This window comes from Hippoglossus stenolepis, chromosome 3 (genome assembly GCF_022539355.2).
Source record: "Hippoglossus stenolepis isolate QCI-W04-F060 chromosome 3, HSTE1.2, whole genome shotgun sequence".
Taxonomy (NCBI): domain Eukaryota; kingdom Metazoa; phylum Chordata; class Actinopteri; order Pleuronectiformes; family Pleuronectidae; genus Hippoglossus; species Hippoglossus stenolepis.
Genome location: NC_061485.1, coordinates 21,173,471 through 21,196,296, shown reverse-complemented (window position 1 = coordinate 21,196,296; position 22,826 = coordinate 21,173,471). Strand labels below are relative to the sequence as shown.

The 22,826-nt window shown below is 42.9% G+C and overlaps 3 protein-coding genes and 2 non-coding genes across 5 annotated transcripts; 1 reads left to right on the top strand and 4 right to left on the bottom strand.

Annotated features, from left to right (window-relative positions):
- Positions 1-726: 726 nt before the first annotated feature.
- Positions 727-6,310, bottom strand: nop56 (NOP56 ribonucleoprotein homolog). The gene is made up of 12 exons (XM_035151324.2): positions 6,229-6,310; positions 5,443-5,532; positions 5,221-5,335; positions 4,610-4,774; positions 4,232-4,430; positions 3,765-3,952; positions 3,337-3,488; positions 3,037-3,137; positions 2,201-2,349; positions 1,850-1,971; positions 1,497-1,616; positions 727-1,233 (listed from the first exon to the last, which is right to left on the bottom strand). The coding sequence occupies exons 1-12, from the start codon at positions 6,229-6,231 to the stop codon at positions 919-921; spliced, it is 1,719 nt and encodes a 572-aa protein (XP_035007215.1). The 5' UTR covers positions 6,232-6,310; the 3' UTR covers positions 727-918.
- Positions 1,690-1,755, bottom strand: LOC118105536. Its single transcript, XR_004695133.1, has one exon. It is a non-coding gene; the product is annotated as a small nucleolar RNA SNORD57 (small nucleolar RNA).
- On the bottom strand, positions 3,572-3,703 carry LOC118105538. The gene has a single exon (XR_004695135.1). It is a non-coding gene; the product is annotated as a small nucleolar RNA SNORA26 (small nucleolar RNA).
- A 4,826-nt stretch (positions 6,311-11,136) lies between the features above and the next one.
- mlnl (motilin-like) lies at positions 11,137-13,424 on the top strand. Its single transcript, XM_035152518.2, has 5 exons — positions 11,137-11,373; positions 11,942-12,072; positions 12,834-12,935; positions 13,053-13,152; positions 13,319-13,424. The coding sequence occupies exons 2-5, from the start codon at positions 11,953-11,955 to the stop codon at positions 13,324-13,326; spliced, it is 330 nt and encodes a 109-aa protein (XP_035008409.1). The 5' UTR covers positions 11,137-11,373; positions 11,942-11,952; the 3' UTR covers positions 13,327-13,424.
- Positions 13,425-13,655: 231 nt separating this feature from the next.
- On the bottom strand, positions 13,656-19,815 carry zgc:64106 (uncharacterized protein LOC393348 homolog). Its single transcript, XM_035148523.1, has 6 exons — positions 19,566-19,815; positions 18,219-18,458; positions 17,922-18,011; positions 17,597-17,785; positions 16,942-17,051; positions 13,656-14,747 (listed from the first exon to the last, which is right to left on the bottom strand). The coding sequence occupies exons 1-6, from the start codon at positions 19,720-19,722 to the stop codon at positions 14,568-14,570; spliced, it is 966 nt and encodes a 321-aa protein (XP_035004414.1). The 5' UTR covers positions 19,723-19,815; the 3' UTR covers positions 13,656-14,567.
- Between the last annotated feature and the right edge of the window lie 3,011 nt (positions 19,816-22,826).

The following is a 22,826-nucleotide window of genomic DNA, read 5'->3' as shown; positions in this document are numbered from 1 at the left end:
AGATGAAGACACAATTATGTCACCACATAGTTCAGGTGCAAAATGTTTCACTGTCTGTTGGCTGTGCAATAATACTTATAATACTCTTTGACAGTTCAGATACATTGGTGATTTCTTAACTGGGCCTGGGTGTCACCACTGATTTCACAAATAGATTCTATTCAAATTTTATTTGTATAGCCCATATTCCCAAATCACAATTTGTCTCAGGGCTTTACACATCAGTAACACCTTTGGTCCCGTTCATGCAGACTCCGGTGGATGTTAGTGACATATCTTCATTTGTGTCATCAGGTGTTCCAGGCTTTTAATTGCAAAATAGATCAGTCATTACATCTGTGCCTTTTTAAACTAACAAGGTGTGACATCCTCTGCCCTTAACCCTTAAGAGTAAGGAAAAACTACTAAAAAAAAAAACCTTTTAACAGGGTAAAAAGAACGTAGAAACGTCAGAGAGCCACATGTGAGGGATCCCTCTCCCAGGACGGACAGAAGTGCAATAGATGTCAAGTGTAAAGGAGATCACCAAGATAAAGGTTTTAGCTGATGCAGTATTCCAACTCGTTCATGTGAAAAGACCCAGTTCTAAAAATGCAGTGACATTAAGAGTGCTTTAGCAAATGGTCACAATCTGTTCTCTGCACTACAGCCTCAGTAAACATCACTGAAAATCCATTAATGACCCTTGACTTCCTTACACCAAAAAAAGACAGATGTGAGATGAAAAACGTTCACCGATCATTTATTTACAGAAATACAAGTAAATACTATTACTTCAAGGCACAGTTACAAGCATTTCGTTTGCAGCATAGCCTTCTTTGAAGTTATAAGATGACGCTGTGGACAAACTAGCTCCCGAAAGCATAATGAATTAAAAAAAACTGTACAAAAAATAAAGATTTAGTCTTTGCCCATAGTCTATTCGTCAGCATCCTTTTTCTTCTTTTTCTTCTTCTTCTCCGACACCGGGGTTTCTGGGGTCTGTTCTGCTGGCGCCGCTTCCTCGGATTCAGTCTTTCGCTTCTTTTTCTTCTTGGATGGAGTCTCCGTTTCCTCCGCTATGTCTTCTGTGACGGCTGCTTCTTCTGCCTCCACCTTTCGTTTCTTCTTCTTTTTGGATGGAGTGTCTTCTGCTCCATTCTCTGCAGCGGGAGCTTCCTCGGCTTCCACCTCCATCTCCTCGGCTGCTTGCTTCTTTTTCTTCTTAGCTGAGGTAGTGTCAGCGTTCTCCACCTGCAGCAGGCAAGATAAAATAGTTAGAAAAGGGGCAAGTGGCCATTTTTATTCCAAAACACCAACATTGAATAATGCTATAATAATTATCTCCTCTTTAGCTTTTCACTGTCTGACTCACTTCAGCGATCAGGTCCATTGTTTGGGGCCTGTCAATGGTTCGGAGTCAGGCTGATTTAGCATGTAGTACACTGAGACAGGACCACAGGTGGGTCAAATCTCAAATCAAAACATGCGTTGCCCAAAACTAAAAACAGGCTTACCTCAGGTTCTCCGTTGGCGTCACCATTTGCATCAAGTTCTTCCAACTTCTTTTCACGCTTCTTGCGTTTCTTTTCCTTCTTGTCTAGTTTACGCTTCATCTCAGCTGCAACATCAGTGGCCTTAGAGGGAAAAGAAAAATATTTTAACAATGTAAGCGCAGAGATATGTTTGTTTTTACAATAAAGCAAAGCTGTGTCAGGCTCATTAAATCATTTTACCCTCACAGTCAAGTCAGGATGAGACTTGTCATCACTCACAGCATAGACAGACTTCGAATGTATCATAAGAGCATTTGAAAAAAAAAAACATAGTAACCAACTCGCATGGGCAGTGTCCTGTAATCTGAGCTCACCTCTTTCACTGCTTCTTTCATGACATCCACGTTTTTCCGTGGCACGTCGCCCGTTTCATAGAAAGACAGACGCTCTTCCACCTGTCCACGCAGCCGGTCACCATACACACTCGTAGGTACCTCTGAAATACAAGTAAAACAGGAAATAAACACCCAACACAAATCCAGCAGCGATTCAGTATAAACTTGACAGTGTACAAAACATGTGGCTTTGCTCAGGGAAAAAAGCTTCAACATCAACCCGAGGGATGTATACTGTTGACGAAAAATATGAGCATCACTGCAATTTCGCCACATGAACTTTGTGCCAAAGCGAAAACATCATTATTCTGCAAAGTTCCCGTCACTCACCAGAGAAACAATCGATGCGCGAGGCGATGGTGCATTTGTTCGCCAGGTATCTGGAGATGCGACCTTTGTTCTTGGCGGCGGCACGTCCGATAAAGGTCGAGTGGAAGATGAGGCCGTACTTAGGGGTGTTGCCCTTTGTCTTTAGAGCTCTGTGTAAAAATACAACTTCTTTCACATTCATGTTGAACAGTTAGAGAAACCAAACATTATCTAATAGTAGCACCATTGAAGCAAGTGTTATGGAAACTTTTGAGAGTTTGAGTTTTAATTTACTCAGGCATGTAAAATTTCTATCAACTTCTCTGCACTTGCAGCACCGGCTGACGTGTACAACTGGCCTTACAATGACTTTATAGCGCCATCTTGTGGAGAAGCTACTGAACATGACCAGATGTTACAAGTCAGCTCCACAAGGGGCTCTGCATCTCACTTACCAAATAAGTCACCATACACACACTTGTGCCATTAAAGTGCACATAAATATAATTATAAAAAAATATGTCTCAATGAAACATACAGCAATAAATTATGACTTTCCATCATGTTTACTGGAATGCTAAGTGCTTCACAGGGACAATGTCTGATTAGGTGTATTGGCATTGAACAAACATGTTCCAATCAAAACAAGAGATAACATTATGAGCTGTAAGAAGCTTTTTCAATCTGCTACCTCAGTGCTGTGAGTGGCTGCTCAGACTGTGGGGTGCAATAGGGAGAGAGGGATCACTCCAGAGAAGACGAGATGTGTCTGCTCCAGTCACCCTGCTCTGCTACCGCCCAGCCCTGCCATCACTGCAACCACTTGTTTCCCCAGCAGGGAGGGGGTGCCCCAGTACCTGAACAGGGCCTTTTCTGCTCCCAGGATCTGCACGGTGGAGGCCGGATACTTCGCCAGGTTGGTCAGACTGCCGGCATGGGAGATCAGACGAGCTCCCACCTAAAGGAAACAGACAGTCCCAGTGATTAGAATGCCAGTAGAATAGATTTTGATGAGAACTGATACTTTCTTTAAAGGACCATCAGCACACATAGGGTTCAACACAAAGGTTCAGTGGATTGACAGATTGTATTTTACCATCATTGGTCCCATGAGTAATGAAAAAAATTCTAATAACTGAACTAAGACAATTACTCACCACTTCTCCAATTAAGGCCGCCAGGTTTGGAGCCACTTGGCTCATCTTACAACGCAGGTACTCCTGCAGCTCCAGCCGATAGGCAGCCAGAGACACCACACGATTAGAGAACCTCTCTATGTTGATCAAGTCGATGGGGGAGATGTCCATACCTGGAGAGGCAGCAGGAGAAACAACTGGTCAGTGACACATTGCGACTAATGCATACTTAAATGGTTATTAAAATAAAATGTGTGGATGTCTCTCCCGACAGGATCCGCAGTGAGGAATTGTTCCTTCACTACAGGTTTATGACAGAGGTTAATATGCCCCCCTGTGTTATCCACCAAGGACATGTGTTGGTCCAGGGTGAGCAAAAAAGGGGCCAGACACCTTGATGAAATCAAAACTCTACACTAAAGCCTACAGTAAGAATATGATATGCGTACCCATGGAGGAGCGTGACGCCTCCAGGATGGCCTGAGCCTTGGCGCCGTCCATCACCACCTCCTCCAGGCTCTCCAGACTCTCTTCTGACAACTCCTTCCTGTTTCCGATGAGCTGAGTCAGGCGGCAGTACAATGAGTTGTCTGGCACAATCCTGACCAGCTCTGGGAAGTGGTAGCCATACCATTCACTGTAGAAAGAAGGAAGAGGTTGTAACACCTGGGAAGTCATTGTGGAAAATAGGCAGTAGAAACTATACATTTTACTAAATAAACCCACAACAGGTTTGGTCAGTGAATGCACTTGTAAGTCTCACTAGATCAAGCATTATATTGGACTGGTATGACAATCTACTAACATACAAACAGAAAATCCGATACTTAAAAAAAAAAAGGGCCATTCAATGTATTGCAATACAAAACTTAACCAGCAGGCACTTTAGTGTAGAGGCTTGATGCAGAAAACCTACCGGACACGCATGGAGAAAGTGTTGATATCTTTGTCCAATTGATCCAACAGAGCAATAGACTGGATGATCATGTTGTCGACCCTGTTCACATTGAACTTGACCTTAGCTCTGGAGTAGCTGTGGCCGAGACCCAGCTGTGCTTTGGAGGCAGCCAGGCCAGTCAGACCCTTCACCAGTGAGTGGAAGTGCAGACGCAAACCTGACAGGAGACAAAGACATAAGGGTTTGTTGGCATTAGGTGGAACAGGGGAATGAACAGGGTGTGGCCAGTGGCTGTTCAGATTTTCAGTATGAACCCTCATGAGTTTCAGGATCTCAAGATCACATCACAACAGGCCACGATAGGGCAAGTTGTTCATTGGTGAATCAACACCTCACCTCGGTTTATCTCGGCCACCACGCCACTGGTCTGGATGGAAACGCTGAATTCCTCTTGTAACGCTGCTCCCACTTTGGCATCTGAAACACCCAACACAGCTTTCTTCTTCCCAGAAAGGGGCAGATTAGTTTCCAGGAACAGCTTCAGGTCAGCATGAACCACACCTGTGGATGACAGACAGGATTTTATTTCTGTGCACTCACCATTTTAAAGCAGTGGCGCCAATGTACCTAATAATGCAATCAGACTCACTAAGTGTGAAAATCCACACTTTCAACTACTAGCAACCAACTAGCTATAAAGCAATGTGGGAATAAAATGTAATAAAATTTAGACTGTAAACATGCTTTTAACTGTATTGCATGGAAATACGCCATACACTATGGTCAGTTAAATTGAATGTATCACAATTAAATACGATATATAAGCAACAGCGAATCTAAGTTAAGACTCAGCTTGTTAAACTACTGTATTGCATTTGTTTTCCTCAGATGTTCAGGGTTGGAAAGTCGTCCGCACTTTTGACTCAGTGGATTGACAGATTGATAACATCATTACAGCTGAGGAAACTTAACACTATGGTCAGTTGCTAGAAGAAAACGGAACACACCTTCAGAGATGGCGTTGATGTTCTCCAGTGCAGCCTGGGCCGACTTGAAGGGGAAGAAGGCAGCCAGGCTCACCATGCTGTTAAACTTCCCGAGGCTCAGCACGCTCTCCTCCACCTGAAGCACACAGTTACATCAGCTCCACATTAAAAACTGACAAAACCATTAAAAAGTATTAAAAGGTTGAACACAGCAGCGCATGGAGAGGATGCCGGAGGACCCACCTGAGGAAGCAGCATGCCGATCTCCTCCACCTCTTTGACGGCGAACAGCGCGTAGCCTGCCGCATGCTCGAACAGCACGTGTAACAAAACCTGGAAGGGGTAAATTACAGTTTAAGTCCATGCGGCTAATATTAAATGACATTTGATACCACAGAAACAAGCGTAAACAGTTTGTCAACACTTCGTGTTCGATGCTACGTGTTTAGCAGTCTCCACGTGGTGAGCGCTAAGGCACGAGTTAGCATATCACGTTGTCTTTAATCGCATACTGGTGGTTATAGTTGTCTGGGTGAGGCATAAAACAGTAACTATTGTTTCGGATTCCAGTGTAGTGACCTAAATGAGCTGCCATAACTTTTACACGCAACCACGTGGTAGTCCTGATGAACCCACGTGTTGACCTGGGCCCTTGAAGCTAACTTGTGCTAGCAGCCCGGCTAACATTAGCGTGAAGCTTGCTGTCGCCAACTCGAGTACCGAGGCTGAAAATGCAAATGTCTGCATGTAACCTGCATGCATGTAACCAAAGCTGTCGGTGTTCGGTTTCTGCAGCGTCAGTGTTGACAGCGGTTCACACTAAAGACGCACACGTAGCAACAGTTAGCTACCTGGGCGGCTAACTGCGGCACGCATGCGGAGAGGCCTACAGCTGAACTGCGGTAAACACATTAAAACCGCTCTTTCTAGAGTTAAACCGTCGGTGGAATCAGACAGCCGAGTCCCACAGCAACACAGTGGTTCAGTGAGTCCACACATGGAGCAGTGCGAATCCTTCTATGTACTTACCATGATCAGTGACTCAGCAGCAGCACGTCCGCTCTGCTGCTGCTCCGCAGGAAAAAGACAGGGAGTACTCGTGTCAGCCAGATTTAACATGATTCAAGCACCGCGAGATCAGCCAAACACCGCGAGATCAGAGCGAATGCCTCCCCCTGCTGGATACACAATCCATCATGAGTACATCTATGTGTTCTCAAGATTCAAGATTCAAGAGTTTATTGTCATATGCACAACGATAACATTAAGCAGTCGCTTGCAATGAAATGCTTGGGTCACAGGCTCTCTTATAACAATGCTCAATCAAAATTTAAAATTTAAAATAAAATATACATATCTAAAATATATATATACACCTAAAGAAAAAGAAAAACAATAGTGCAAGTGTGTGCAATAGTGCAAATATGCAATAGTGCAAATATGCTAAGGTGCAGAGTTATGACAGATTGGAGAAGTTTAAAAGTCTTATGGCCTGGGGGATGAAACTGTCTCTGAGCCTGGTGGTGTGGGCCCGGATGCTGCGGTACCGTCGGCCAGACGGCAGCAGGCAGAACAGTTTATGGCTGGGGTGAAAGGGATCTTTAATGATCCGGTTGGCCTTCTTCCTACACCGCTGGGTGTAGAGGCCCTCCATGGATGGTAGCTCCGTCCTGGTGATGTGTTGGGCAGACTTCACCACCCTCTGTAAAGCCTTACGGTTCAGGGCGGTGCAGCTGCCGTACCAGGCGGTGATGCAGCCAGTCAGGATGCTCTCTATGGTGCACCTGTAGAAGTTGCAGAGAATCCTGGCATCCATGTTGAGCCTCCGCAGCCTGCGGAGGAAGAAGAGCCGCTGTCTGGCCGTCTTCCTGATGGAGTCTGTGTGGTTGGTCCAGGTCAGGTCATCACTGATGTGGACCCCGAGGAACCTGAAGCTGCTGACTCGCTCCACCGTAGTCCCGTTGATGGAGAGGGGGCGTGTTCTACTCCTTGTCTCTTCCTGTAGTCCACGATCAGCTCCTTTGTTTTGCTGACGTTGAGATGGAGGTTGTTGTCCTGGCACCAAGATGTCAGGGCTCTGACCTCCTCTGTAGGCCTTCTCATCGTCGCCGGTGATCAGGCCTATGACGGTCGTGTCATCAGCAAACTTAATGATGGTGTTGGAGCTGTGAGTGGCCACGCAGTCATGCATGAACAGGGAGTACAGGAGAGGACTGAGCACACAGCCCTGGGGGCACTGGTGTTTAGAGTCAGGGTGGAGGATGTGGTGCTACCTATCCGCACCGCCTGTGGTCTGCCCGTCAGGAAGTTCAGAATCCAGTCACGGAGGGCGATGTGTGAGCCCAAGGTCTCTGAGCTTGGTGACGAGCTTCAGGGGCACGATGGTATTGAATGCTGAACTGTAGTCAATGAACAGCATTCTCACATATGTGTCCCTCTGGTCCAGGTGGGAGAGGGCAGTGTGAAGGGTGAGGAGATGGCATCTGCAGTCGACCTATTTGGCCTGTAGGCAAACTGAAGAGGGTCCAGAGAGTCAGGAGGGAGGAGGTGATGAATGGTTTGACTAGCCGCTCAAAACACTTCATGATGGTGGAAGTGAGTGCTACTGGGCGGTAGTCGTTCAGGCAGAGGATTTTTGTTTTTTTGGGAACAGGGACAATGATGGTCTCCTTGAAACATGCGGGGACTACAGACTGGAGCAGTGACAGGTTGAAAATGTCTGTGAAAACATCTGCCAGCTGATCTGCACACACCTTGAGAGCTCGGCCAGGAATGCCATCAGGTCCAGGTGCCTTGCGTGTGTTGATCCGGTTAAGTGATCTCCACACATCTGCCCTGGATATTACTGGGGGGCAGCGGTCCTCCTGGGCCTCTTGGATCTCCACAGCCGGGGAGTTGCTCTCAAAGCGTGCATAAAAGGTGTTCAGATCCTCTGGGAGAGATGCAGACACTACATCCGCACTGCTGGTCTTTGCTTTGTAGTCAGAGATGGTTTTGAGTCCAGCCCACATGTTCCTTGTGTTGGAGCCCTTGTAGTGAGACTCCACCTTGTCCCTGTAATGTCTCTTGGCACTGCTAATAGCACTCCGGAGCGCGTACCTGGACTTCCTGTACTCCACCAGATCCCCTGAGATGTAGGCATCAGTCCGTGCTTTGAGTTTTGCATGGACGTCACCATTAATCCAGGGCTTCTGGTTTGGGAATGTTGTGTCTGTGTGTCTACATATTCTGTATCCTCTTTTCATGATGCTGTGCATCCACACTGGTCTCTTCACTAAACTAGCCTATTTCACAAGTTCTCAGGATCATTGTCTTTCAGTCTATTTTTATTTTGTTATTCTACACAGTTCTATCTGTTTTATTTCTATTATATTCCCCTTTCTACTTTTTTTGAGTTTCTATACAGATGTTTCCTTTTTATTTATTTATCTCTTATACTAATATTTTCTTCTGCTTGAATTTGTTTTAAACTGTGCTTTCAGATTTCAAATAGTTTTTCCTGTTTTTATTTTGTATCTGTTTGTTTTTTAATGTCCATGTCCTTTATAAAAACGTTTGCCTCGCCTTATTACCTCCACCAAAGTAGTTATGTTTTCACCCAAGTCTACTTGTTTGTTGGTTTGTTTTCAAGCAAGATTGCACAATAACTACAGGACGGATTGGTGGGAGGATGCTGTATTGGTCAGGGGAAAACCCCATTACATCATGTGCATACTGGAATATTTTGATCACTTTCTGCAACATTGTTTCACAACATTTTCACATTTTTCCAAAGGAATACTTCCTGGATCATAACGAAAAAAGAAATCAGGTACCGAGGTATTTGTTCCCGTCAGTGCCATTCTAGTTCTGGCTGAGTCGCTTTGCTTACTGTGTTGTCTCCCCCCAACAGATGCAACAGGTGAGTCAGGGAGATGTCAGTCAAACTCTGTGGTGATTGAGCACCGTGTAGAATCGGCTGTGTGACAGGGCCATGTGTGTGTAGGGGCTTTAAAATCCATACATTTAGTGTTTACAGTAGTAGTGCAGTGTATGTGGGAGTGACTCATGCCCATGGTAATGAATGAACACATTGCACATTGCAGTTTTTGGACAACAGCTCTGTGACACAGATTGTGAGTTGATTTCACATTCACAATGTCACTATAGACATATCTTCTAAAGATAAAGTCCAACAAGCACAGAGTCAGTGCAGTGAGTGGTAGTGATTCAGATTGAAATATCTTATCAGGCAGTAAAGTGCTAATTTCAGAGAACAAACTATGGTCCAAAAAACGAATGGACTGCAGTGTAAACTAGAATTGCACTCTGTAGATTGAATACCTCTGCTGAGGCAGAACAGCTCCTTAGCTTCAGTCAAGCTACACCAAATTTCACACACTCATAGAAATCAGTTCCCAGCTGATTTTTTTCATCAAGATCCATAAATGCATCAAGATTTTCATAAAGATGAATTATTATTAAACAGTAGTTATGGCTCAATCCTGCTGACAAACAAACATATAAACCAACAAACAGACATACGTGAAACCATTCAGTCCTTGGCAGAGGTAATGAATAGAAATGTATCAGTATTTGAACAAGCACCCCTTTGATTTTAATTAGATATGAGACATTTGTTGATTTTGGATGTAATACTGAGTTGGGTCTAGATGTTCTGATCTCCAGCTCAGGGTCACAGTGTCTGTAGATGTTGATTTGATCCAGCACAGGGTCAAATAACAAGTAATATCTCTTTATTTATACACATGAGTTACATAACTATGATAGTAGAGGTATATGCAATTCATACCCTATTCAAATTGGATATTGAAGTTGTAAAGGGCATTTAAAAATAGATAGATTAAAAAATGATTCCATGTATTTGACAACACATTGTTAAAGAGCTAACATTAGGTGATGGAAAAATGTAATAAGAGCTTGTGCGTCAGTGTGGCAGTGTTATGATGACACTACGCACTATAAATACAATAAAACCACATTGAGCAGCTACAATATTTCAAATTGTCCACTTGTATTCTGACGGCAGCGCAGGCGCCACCTGCGATAACATGTCAGCGTGAAGTGTCAAATTTGGGGGAGAAATATCATTAAAGTTCTTCAGTTGTGACGGTTTCCTAGGAACGAGTGCATGTGGCTCTGTTTGCGCGCAAGTAAATTACTTGTGGGTCATAAACATCACAGTGTGTGGAATAGTAGTTTAGAGAAGAGAATTTATGACCGACCTCTTTGGGCAGATTGTCTCCTTGCTGCCACACACACACACACACACACACACACACACACACACACACACACACACACACACACACACACACACACACACACACACACACACACACACACAGACACACCCTAACACACACCACGTTAACCTTAGAACTTTACCTTTACCGTAAAATGTACTGATTTACCTTATGAGGATTTGCTTTTTGTGCCCATAAGGAAGACAAGTCCCTGTAATGTGACTGTGTAAACAGATTTAGGTCCCCACAACATGAGTAATACCTGGACCACACACACTTATACACAGCATTGACGTCCAGCACGTTAATCAGAATAATTAAATAAACCAGTTCAGTATTTAATTGTGGACTGAAGTGAAAAAAAAGCACAGACTGAACTTTGCTGCTCATTTCGCAGTTAAGATAAAGTTAGTTTGTAGTTTTATCTTCATATTAAGTTGTTTGAAGGTTGAATGACTGGATATGTATTTGTTTGCTGTCATGTGTGATAAAGGGAGTTTGAATGGAGAGTGATTTCTCATATTCACCCAATAGTATCCCACCACAGTTATTAACATGTGTAGGGCATCGCATTGTGTGGTTCCCGAAAGCCCCCCCTAATAATACGGCAGACACCGCAGGGGCTCCTCCATCAATGTGTCGTTTTGTCCGTCCTGCCACAGGCCCACATACATACAGCGTGGTGAGCTTAGTGCCCTAATAAAAAAGCCAGATTCCTGAGTAGTATGTGTGTCTCCAGGAGCGTGGAGGAGAGTGCTGGAAGGAGCCTGTGGAGGAGCGGATGTGAGGAAGGACAGTAAAAAGCTTGGGGATCAGGAGAGGACTTGATATAAAGGCTGCCTGGGACCAGCTGACACTCACACCGGTGGACGTCTGCTCATCTTAAAGCACACTTCCCCCAAGTGACTGACCAGCGCTCACACAGCAAGTGAGTAACAAACGGCTCCTTCCTGTTCTCTGTCTCTCAGACTTGATACCCTCTGTTGCTCCTGTCTTTCTCCCCGTCCACGTCCTGCCTTCATTCTTTAACATTAGAGCACAGAGCTGGGTTGCTGTTGTAAGTGTGGCTGGTTCACTCCGGCATCTTATCTCTCTGGTCAGTGGAGCAGTTTGTTTGTTACTTTCACGCATCTCTCCCCCACTCCTCCCACTCCTTTCTTTCCCCTATCTGCTGCCTTGTCAACCTCTCCCTTGCATAATGACACACATGTTCGCCTGTGTCCTTCTTCTGAACTCTGTAATTGTTTCTGGCACACACAAACACACACACACACACACACACACATTGCACCTCATGTCAAATTCTGTACGTTTGACCTATTTTGACTGCCGCCTCTTTCCCACTGCTAATTTCTGTAAGTGACCTGCCCTCAGTTGCACTCACCCCTGCTCATGTGGAAAAACTGACTTTACTGTATGTCTGCATGAACCCATACTGTTCTGCAGGGCCTGTATACCCATGTACAGTATGTGTGTTTATGTGTGCGTGCGTCCAGGACGGAGCAGAATGAGCATGCGCGGAGCAGTGGCTGGTTGCTTGGTGCTGGTGTGCCTGGTGGCACTGCTGGCCGAGAGGACAGAGGGACACATCACCTTCTTCAGCCTAAAAGAGATGAAGCAGATGAGGGTAAGATAAACCAAGCAAGTTTATCTCACATTATTTTGTCCTGTTGCTCCACTGGATGAGCATTCATTTGATTATACAGTGTGATTTTGCATTTGCTGTATAGAGTTTAAAAAGCCGATTCATTGATTGGCGAATCACTAAGTTTAATACTAAAGATTAATACTCAGCAGATATTTTGATGATTAAATAATACAAAAAAAAAAAAAATCTTTCACTCTTAAATACCTAACAACTTTTTCAATTGGGCAGTTTTTTTTACATGTGCAACAGTAAATTGATAATAGTTTGAGTTTTGGTTTGTTGGCCTATGATCACAAAATACACAAATTGAGTTGCAACAGGCATTGTCACTTCTTTTGCTCCATTTGACTTAAAATAACATTTTTTACAAAGATAACTGGCAGTGGTATGGTGTCCATATAGCTAATAACATATCAGTATAGGCCACTTTTTTAAAAAGGCAGCATTATTCTGTCTATTTTATCCAACAGGAAAGACGGAATGACACATTTATTCTAACAGTTCTCATTAATTTTCCAATGTGATGTTTTAGCTTTTCCAAGTTTGAATGATAAAGTTACAAAACTCAAGAGGAGGAGGTCGCCTGCAGTGTCACATCAGTATAAGAGGCTGATAAACTGTCTTTGGCTCAGGAAACAACAGAGTTTATTGATAAGTGATCAGTGTAGGTGTTGTCGATCTTCATATTTCGAGGCTGTAAAGTCTCTATCACTGTTTTCTCCTGCTATCTTGTGCTGCAGGATAGAGAGGGTACAAAGGACTTGGGGCCTCGGTCGGAAGATAGTCAGTTAGAACCAGTCACTGTGCCAGAGCTTCCTCAGGTGGAACATGATGGGAATCCTGTGAGTGCACATGCAAGTTACTGTACATTACCTTCACAGCTGGTGACCCTGCTGGTTTCCAATGTCCTGTTGTCATTAAATGCCAGCCACTAACACCTCTTTTGCGTTTGCGCTCAGGATAAAACAGTGGAGTTCACCGTCCGTCTATCCCCAAAACAGCTGGATCATGTGGCCCCGGTGCTCGAAGAGTATATCGAGGAAATACTTGAGGAGAAAGGTACAAGAATTTGATTGGTGCACGGCACGGTGGTGAGACACTTTTGTTGAAGATCCCATACCGTGTCCTTGTAACTACTTTTATTATCAACAGACTCACAAGTGATAGTTATTTGATTAAAAAGACCTCTCTGTAAATGTGATGTTCTCTCACTATCTCTCTGCAGCCCAATAGCGAGGCCGCAGACACTGGAGGAAGAATGAAATCAATGCTCACATGTTTTATTGTATTTTAATGAATCAGTCAATAAAGGGAAGTAATCATATCACTAATGGGAGCCTCTGATGTAATTTCTAAGACGTTTGTCTGTCTGTTTCCCCTAACGCAAACACACGAAAAGACAAACAAAAGAACAGGCCTGCCAGGGAAGTAAGACAACAGGAAAACACACACACAAGGAAATCCAGCAAACACAGCCCTGAGCGAAACAAACAAACCGACAAAGAGCGAGTGGAACAAAATTAGACTTAAACACACAAAGGCCAGAAAGTTTGACAATTTCACTCTTTTCTTGCATTTTATTGAACAAACAATTTATCAATTCATCAAGAGAACATTAAGTTATACATGTACATGTTTACATTAGTATTTATATTTTTTAAAGCAATCCATGATGAGAGGTGAATGAACTGATCCAATCAGCGGTCAGGAAGGTAACGTTAGACCCCGCCTCCAAACAGGATTCAGAAGAGGCTGAGACTCATAATGCTGTAGTAGACTTATACATTAGCGAACAGGCTATACTGAGCAAGTACTTTTAGCTTTAATATTATACGTATACGTAACGTACGTAAAAGTAAACATAAAAGTAGAACTTCAACTTTTCTACTTAAGCAAATGTAAAAAAGTTGAAGTTCTACTTTTATGTTTACTTTTACTTGAGTAACTTTCTGTGTATTTATTTGTTCTTTTACTTAGGTAAAATGTTTGAGTACATCCTCCAGCCCTTAGAGCAGGTAATAACAAAGGCGGTAAACAGACTGGAACGGGAAGTGATTCCAGAGCGGACATAAGAGGAAGATAGTTTTCCCAAAATGAAACAGGAAATAATGAAATGGTCAAAGGGGCAGTATATAACAAAGTGATTAACCACATTTGACATGTTGTTCACACCAAGCCAAGGAGGACTGACAAAGACTTGTCATTTTAGGAAATGTTTCTCCTCTTTGATGTAGAGAAAGCATAGAGTGGTCCTAATCAGGTGACATTTATTTTAGATCTCTGTAAAATAATATAACTAACATTCATTTATACTTCCCTTGAAAATCATGTCCCTGTAATTACCTATGGAAATATATTCAGAAAATCCGCCTGCTGGTTTTAAAGAGAGCTCTTTGCCCAGATGTCAGACTTCCTTCATCCCATGAGATTAACATAAGCCTTTTCTGTCAGCTGCCATTTGCCTGATAATAGTCTCAGAGCTTTGATGTCAGTCTCTCACATATCTCGAAGTCCTTGACTGCCAGGGCAGCGTCTCGTGCTAATGCCGAGGGTAGAATCAGAGAGCAGTCGCTGTCAAAATACTTCCCAGTTATCCCCTCGGTTTCCTCCGCCACTGCGCAGTAGAGTGGGCTGACTGCACCCTCTTCTGGAGACTGGGAGGGAGACAAGGGTGGTGGAGACGAAACTTGAGATAACAGTCAAAAGAAACTTGCAGTTTAATATCTCACTGCAGTCTGTGCTGGTGGAAAAAACAGTTGTAGACCACATCACACAGTCACATCAGAGCAGGAGGACCTGAGACTGAAACTCTGAGAAAAGTCACTCCTGTGTGGTGATGGATCCCAGATGTGAAAGTGAACACACACACACACACACACACACACACACACACACACACACACACACACACACACACACACACACACACACACACACACACACACACACACACACACACACACACAAAGTACCATTATTATATTATGTTCATTGCAACTTATTTGCTTTTCTTAACAGCTGTTAACTCCAGCAGTCAGACACTCAAGCGAGTTTCAAACAAACATCCCTAGCTGAATTTATATGACATAGAAAATTCGATTAACTGTTATCTAAGTGTTACCCAACATTGTGTGTTGTAAACATCCATTATAGTTTACAGATCAACTTCTGAATTCATCTTTGACCCAACATGCTTGCATTAGTTGTGCAACACTTAGTTTTCACAGTGCAGAGTTTTCCTGTGCACTGAGGGGTTTGTGGTAGCATTTCAGACGAGCTCTCGTCCAGTTCCTCCTCCATATAAACTCGATTATCTACTATGATTAAAATGGTTGTATGTCTTATAGCCTCTATAGCTTCTTTGAGACATGCACTGAATGCAAATGTCCGAGTGAGAGACTTTGCAGTTTCTGCTGACTTTCTCCGCCTGGTCTCCTACATTTGAGAACACACATGGGGTCCCCCACTGGATTCCCCGCGGGTCGGGGGGTTGATGATGCTTCTAACTCGCGACATACGCAAAAATCAAACAAACAAACAAAAACAAAAGAAATATCTCCCGGTGAAAAAGCGGTGTCATACACGTAGAGGACAACCTCCCGCTGTGCTGTGCATGTGTGAAAGGCAAACAGCGGGCTATCCCCGTAGCCAATTCTCCGGATTTTACCCACATGTCATGTTGGAAAACGGCTTATGATTCCCTCTGTGAGAATACAGATCCCCTTTCTTCTCTTTTCCTCTTCTTGATAATAAACTCAGTGCCCCTTACTGTCAACTGGAACCCCCTTCCTGCCTCCTGCTGTTAAAGCTCTGTGAACTTTGGTTCTACACACATGTGGTCCCACAGGCCTCTTTGGATTGTATCTCAGATTGTATCTCGACCAAACAAATCAACGAGAAGAGAATGTTGGATTCAAAGTGAAACTGTAGCGGCTCAGAGGACGTCAGCTGAGCAGGCAGTCCAGATTTGCGGTCATACCTGTACTTAGAACTGAGGTTCTTGGGAAACATGTGGGAACACTTCAACTCCAGTGTTCCTGTGTTTTCTAATGCGGGAGCTGGTTAGCACATTGAACTCTGCCGGCCAAAGGTTATCATCGTAACACTGCAGATGATTACATACAATGTGGTTGGAACCCGGCCACACACACACATGCACACTGATCTGTATCCGCAAACTATTTTTACACATTCATTTCCCAGCGTATATCATTTCAATTGCAGGGGGATTTTTGGTTTATTTCAACTGGTGCAAAATAGGACACAATGTTTACTCTCTCCAACATGTTTTTAATGAAGTGTCTTACAAAATACTGAATTCCCCTGTTTGTCAAGGAGTGATTATTCCCTGATGAGGGGATAGCAGGTCTGGGTCACCAGTCTCACTAGCCGATTTCAGACATGTCCTATGGAGGACCACCGGATAATTGGGTCCGGACTTTCTTTGCAGTTTGCCTTTCACACATGCACATCAAAACAGAAGATTCTCTGCTCAGGCGCGTTCACAACAGCAACAAATTCCCAGCAGGATTCACTTGAGGGGTGGTGCAGCAGGCGGAGACAGGACGTGACTAATTATTTCTGCGGCGTGATTATGTGCTTTCTGACATCTTTGTTGGTGTGTGGCACTGCTCTTTCATCCAAAGATATTTTTTTGTTGTATTTTTGCATATGTCTTGTGTTAGGAGTGTCATAAGTCCCCCCCACTCACTCGTGGTCGATCCAGCAGATGATCTGCTGTATTCTCACATCGGGGGCCAGTTGGAGAAAAATCTGCAGAAACTCCAGAGCATCTACTGAGACCCACAAATCACATTAAGGGATCATGTGGACAGGACCAACACTCACCTTGAAAAAAAAAAATCCAATGATGTTTAACAGGAAGCGGATCCTATACGAATAGTGTCTCAGCACCTCTGTCATGACAATACCAGGGTGGACGGAATTTGCAGTGACACCTACATGCACAGAGACACACAGAGACATATAGACTCACATTACTAAGCACAGAGGGAAACAGAGCGATGAAGAGGGGTTGAGAGAAAAGTCTCTGAACGCAAGTCTCTCAACGGTTGATTGATTTAGGTATTTTTATGACTCAGAGGAGGAAAATCAATTTCAGCTGAATTGTTTTGCTAAAAGCTGGACGCCCTGAGCGGCTTCACATGTGTTCTCCATTAAAGTTCAAAAGACCAGAAAAGAACTTTTCCCTTTCTTTTAATTTGTCTGAAAACATGTGCTGTGTATCTGTTTGTGGAAACATGCTGAGTAGATACTGTGGGTTGTGAGCGGAGCACAGAGACACAAACTTTGTCGTGACTGTGAAGTTGGATACTGGTGTTTTTTTTCCTCTCAAACAGGACACACAAGTCCTAAACTAAACTTTAAGTATTTTAGCTGTACATTTGAATCTAAATGGACATTTTAATTTAATGAGAAAAAAAACTATGCATGAGCTATATTAATATAGGTAATATTGTAACAACTTGATTTTAGCACCTACCTGTCCCCTCTAACCGGTGAGCTAGTTCATTGGTACAGATGATATTGTGCAGCTTCGTGTGGTTGTAGACATTGTCCATGTAATACGTGAGGTTCTCGCCATGAAAATGAGAGAAGTCCACTTGACCTTTCTTATGGTTGACTGAGCTGAGGGTGACGATACGCGCCGGAGCCGAGCGCTTGATCAGATCTGGGATGTAATGGAGAAACGCACATGAGAGAAAATGAAAGACAAAATCTTTTATGCTGCAACATAGACAGTCAAATTCATTTCAAATTCATTAAAATCCTTGTTTTAATAAATAGAGACCACAGAGTCTTCTTACCCAGCAGCAGGTTGGTGAGAAGGAACGGCCCCAGGTGGTTGGTGGCAAAAGACATATCAAAACCTTCCTTGGTAATCTGCCTGGGCAAACCTGTTGATGTGGGAAAAAACAATCCCTTTAAAGGCAGTTAGGAAACAGTATGCTGGTGGAATACGAGCAGAAGCCACTTTTCAATAGATTCTTTTTATTGTTGAATTTCTGTGTGGCGGATGGGCAATTACTGACTGAATACTTTCTGTGTTGTGTACTTTCACAATGCAGCTATGAAATAAATGATTACATTTTTGCATATGTCACCTGATACGGCAGCATTGTTGACAAGGATGTGCAGAGCTTTCTCCTCCTCCACAATCCTTTGAGCAAACTCCCTGACAGAGTCCAGAGAAGACAGGTCCACCAGACGCAGGTGGATGTCAGAGTTTCCCGTTTTCTCCCGGATTTCCTTCAGTGCTCCCATCCCACGGGCTTCGCTGCGACAGGCGAGGATGACACGGGCTCCACGTCGTGCAAAGTCCATGGCAATGAACTTCCCGATTCCTAAGAGAGGGGAACAGAGAAAAAAAAAAATCAACAACAAGCAACCTGTCTCTCTCTACAACAAAATCCCATATAGGCTGCTTAAGGAAGTGTTTCCCTAAGTTAGCACATATTTACTAAATATGAACAATCTGTCTTCATTAACAAACTAAGGTGAGATCTGAAAATGGCTCTCAGCAGAGAGTTGGTTCGAACACAACACAACCTATAATGTTTTATACATTTATTAACTTGGGACATTTTCTTGAAAATCATGTCAAGATTCATAATAATTAGAAAATAGTCTTAAATGCCTTTTCAAGAAACAGAGACAAAAATTCATGATTCACGCTCTGTTTCATAGAATAAGGTTACACTTTCAGAGTCAGGCTTTTTATGCTGCTCATAGGGAAGTGAGAGAGTGACAGCCAGAACATTATACCCCAGGAACACAGGTTTGTGGGATTTGCATTAGCCTAGAGATATTTGTTCAGTAAATGCATAAAGGGTTTGCCAGATGGCCACACACTGTCAGGCATGACAGTTTTTGACACATGACACATTTGAAAATTCATTATATCTAACTGTCTCCACCGCAGGGAGTTTCGTTTTTGAGGGAAATGTAACATTTTGATCATGCACAATGTAATCATGTTAATTTCCCCTTTGAAACAGCTTCCGATTGGTGTGCATATTACAAACCAACCTTTGTCTTGTGCACCATGCTCTGAGCATTGAAGTGTGACAATACTGTAAGAGGTTTGTGTCTTGTTCCTCATTGTCAGAGTGGGATTGCAGAATTGCTACGACAGGATGATTAGATAAATAAGATGTGTTCTTTATTCATTGAAAGAGATGAACATGAAGAGAGGACCCAAGTTGTTTTATCTAACAAAACAGAAACCCACAGTTGGTTTCTTAGTTAATGCTAAACAGCTGCTAAATGCATCACTTATACAAACAAAGGTACAAGTTTAAGTTTATTACAGACAGTCAAATCTGTCTGTAATTTAACAAAACTACTATTCACACAGTAACAGGATGAAAGAGACCACTTTCTTCCACTTCATCTACAACATGTAAAGGGTGTGACAGTCACGATGAAAAGCGCTGTCAGATGCCACCAACCTGTATTGGCTCCGGTCACTATAGCCGTCTTCCCATTGAGGCGCACGGTGCAGGAACGTGGATCCCAGCGTCCTCTCCGCTGAAGGCGCACGACCAGCGCCAGCAGCGCGGTGGAAAGAGCCCACAGCGGGTGACAGAGGATATCGAGCAAAACCATTTTAATTGCCTGAGCCGAGAGCGTCTGAGAACCGAGAGAGAAGGAGAGAGCAGGTCCTGAAGTGCGTCCTCCCAAAGTAGGTGTGACTCCAAAGTTTGTACGCGCCTCCCGGTCGTGGAGCTGTGGTTCAAACGGTTCCAGACGGAGGTGAGCGCGTCACTGAGAGGCAAAGGTCACCCATACAGACGTCATACTCAACTATGGGTAATAAGGTTGTTTCATACACAACTTTGGTTACTAAGTACAGTCCTGCTCACCATTATTGGCACCCCTTAATTTTTTGCATAACCTGTACAATATCTTCAGAAATAAATGGAAATGTACCAAATTTATATCATCAGGATCTTTTAATTAGAGGTCCAAAGTAATTTAACAAAGAAAATAGTTTTTTCAACTTGCATATTGTAATTTCAAAGAAGAAACAGAAAAAACATCATGTGCAGCAATAACGGCACCCCTCTTTAATATTTGGTTGCACACCCTTTGGCAGTGATGACAGCCTCCAAACGTTTCTTGTAGCCATCTATAAGCTTCTTGCACTTCTCAGCTGGTATTTTCTCCCACTCTTCCTTTGCAATTTGTTCAAGCTCTTGAACGTTTGCAGGGTTCTTTTCCCCAATAGCAGATTTCAGCTCACCCCAAAGATTTTCAATCAGATTGAGATCAGGACTCAATGCTGGCCATTTTAAAACAGTCCATTTTTTCCTTTTCAACCATTCCTGCGTGCTTTTGGATGTGTGCTTTGGGTCTTTGTCTTGCTGGAGGACCCATGATCTTCGACTCAAACCAAGTTTTCTTACACTGGGTAGGACATTTCGCTCTAAAATCTCTTGATAATTCTCTGATTTCATGATTCCTGTGATACGGTCAAGGCCTCCAGTACCAGATGCAGCAAAGCAGCCCCACAGCATTATGGATCCTCCACCATGCTTAACTGTTGGTAGGGTGTTCTTTTCCTTGTAGGCTTCATTGCGCTGTCTGTAAACAAACTGTTGGTGTGCATTGTGCAATTGTTTCACCTGTCCACAGAACATTTTCCCAGAAGGACTGCCGTTTGTCCAGGTACTCTTTGGCAAAGATCAGTCGTTCCTTTTTATGTCTTTTCCTCAGCAATGGTGTCTTCCTTGGCCTTCGCCCATAAAGCCCTGTTTGGTTTAGTGTGCGGCGTATGGTACTTGTTGAAACCATGACCCCAGACTGTTCCAGGTTGGCCTTCAGGTCTTTGGATGTTTGACGTGGTGTTTTTTCCACCATTCGCACCAACCTTCGAAGACTTCTCTCATCAATTTTTCTCTTCCCCCCCACGTCCAGGGAGGTTCTTGACAGTTCCATGCTTGGCAAACTTCTTAATAACATTACGCACTGTTGAAACAGGGATACCAAGGTCTTTGGAGATGGCCTTATACCCTTTGGAGGTCTTGTGTATGCTAATAATAGCCCTTCTGATGTCCTCAGACAGCTCCTTTGTCTTCACCATTGTGACAAAGGAACAGGGAATAGCAGGTGGCTTTTTAAAACACGGAAGTCATCATTCATTGGCTAATTAATGTCACACGGGCACAGACAATTTATCACAGGTGATTCTCATTTGTGATTTACCACAGGTGAGTCATAATGTGTTTCCATACTGATTTACAGCAAAGGGTGCCAATATCAGTGACACAGCAAGCTTTAAGTTTTTCTATTCCCCCCCCATTGTTTATTGTTTTAAATTGTTGTTTATCATTTGCTCTTTTGTATCAAACACGAATTCTCTATAGAAAAAAGTTGTTTCACTTGATTCATTTTTTTTCAGGAGATATTCCACATTATGTACTTAAACTTCTTGGGTGCCAATAATGGTGAGCAGGACTGTATGTGTTTTTTTGTAATGGAATTGATGGTGTCCTGTTCTTTCCGCTTACTTAAGAATGACAAACTGCAGGGTGCTTCCATAGAGTTGATTAACTCATCCTCAGTGTAAAACAATCATTAAACGTTCATGCTTAGGTCATCTGGGTTTAATCTCCTTCCCACCAGATAGCATCAAGAGCATAAAAACTTCTCACAGAGAGGGAGACTTTTTCAATCTCTGGCAGACTCTTGGGGACCCTGTCTCTGTATTGGACCCTTTGCAAAGGTTTGAAGCTACTTATAATAAAATATACAAAGACAGGTCTGTTGTGCGATCTTTATTTTCAGATTTCCATCACATTATCTAACATGAAAACCCATTTACCGTCATCTAAATAAATAATTCAATCAACTAAATATGCAAAATGTTAAAACCTCTCATAGTTCAGGGCACACTCTGGGCATTTTGAAATGAAATAGTGAACAAGGTGTGACCAATGATATTGAGTTTCTTTACTGACAATTAAATACATTTTTTAAAATTATGTTAAATTCTGAATATTTGAAACAAGTAATTTCATCTACAATATTTATTTTAATACATAATTTCAAACATTTTTAGAGGTTGCTTGAATGCAAGAAAAGGAGGCTACATGTTTTACTGATGCCTTAGAATAATTCGTAGCCCCTTGATTATCTTATTTTCTTTTCGGTTCCAACTTTCTTCATTTGTCTTCTTGTCTGTCTGTAAGTTATAGAATTGTCTATATATTGTCTGGTGTGCTTCATGTGTAGAGCCTATATATGATGCTGTTGAAACTGCCATATGTTGTTAGCTTAAGGTAAACATTTCCTATAGCAACACGTTGTTGAAACAGTTACTGAAGGACAGTGTGTGATATATGACACTGTCAACGGATCAACTCACTGGTCACACATGTATGACCTGTATCTCCCATAGTCCCAGAATCACACAACCACACATTTTAAAACTTCCAAAATTGCTTCAAATCCAGCTCCTGGTGTCCATCAGCTTTTCTTATCACTAATAACTTATTTTACTTTAGTTGTACACATCAGAACGTCCTTTACACAAAGTGTAGAAATGTTCTTTTTCTTTTCAAGATAATGTGGTTTGTTTATCCATCAAGTGACATTGACAGGTAACTTTCCAAGAGCAGAGGTCTGCAAAATCAATCGCTGTTTACTTTGTGAACTTGTTAGCAAATGGATAAGAATTTTTGTGTTTGACGGCGAGCTCATGATACTTT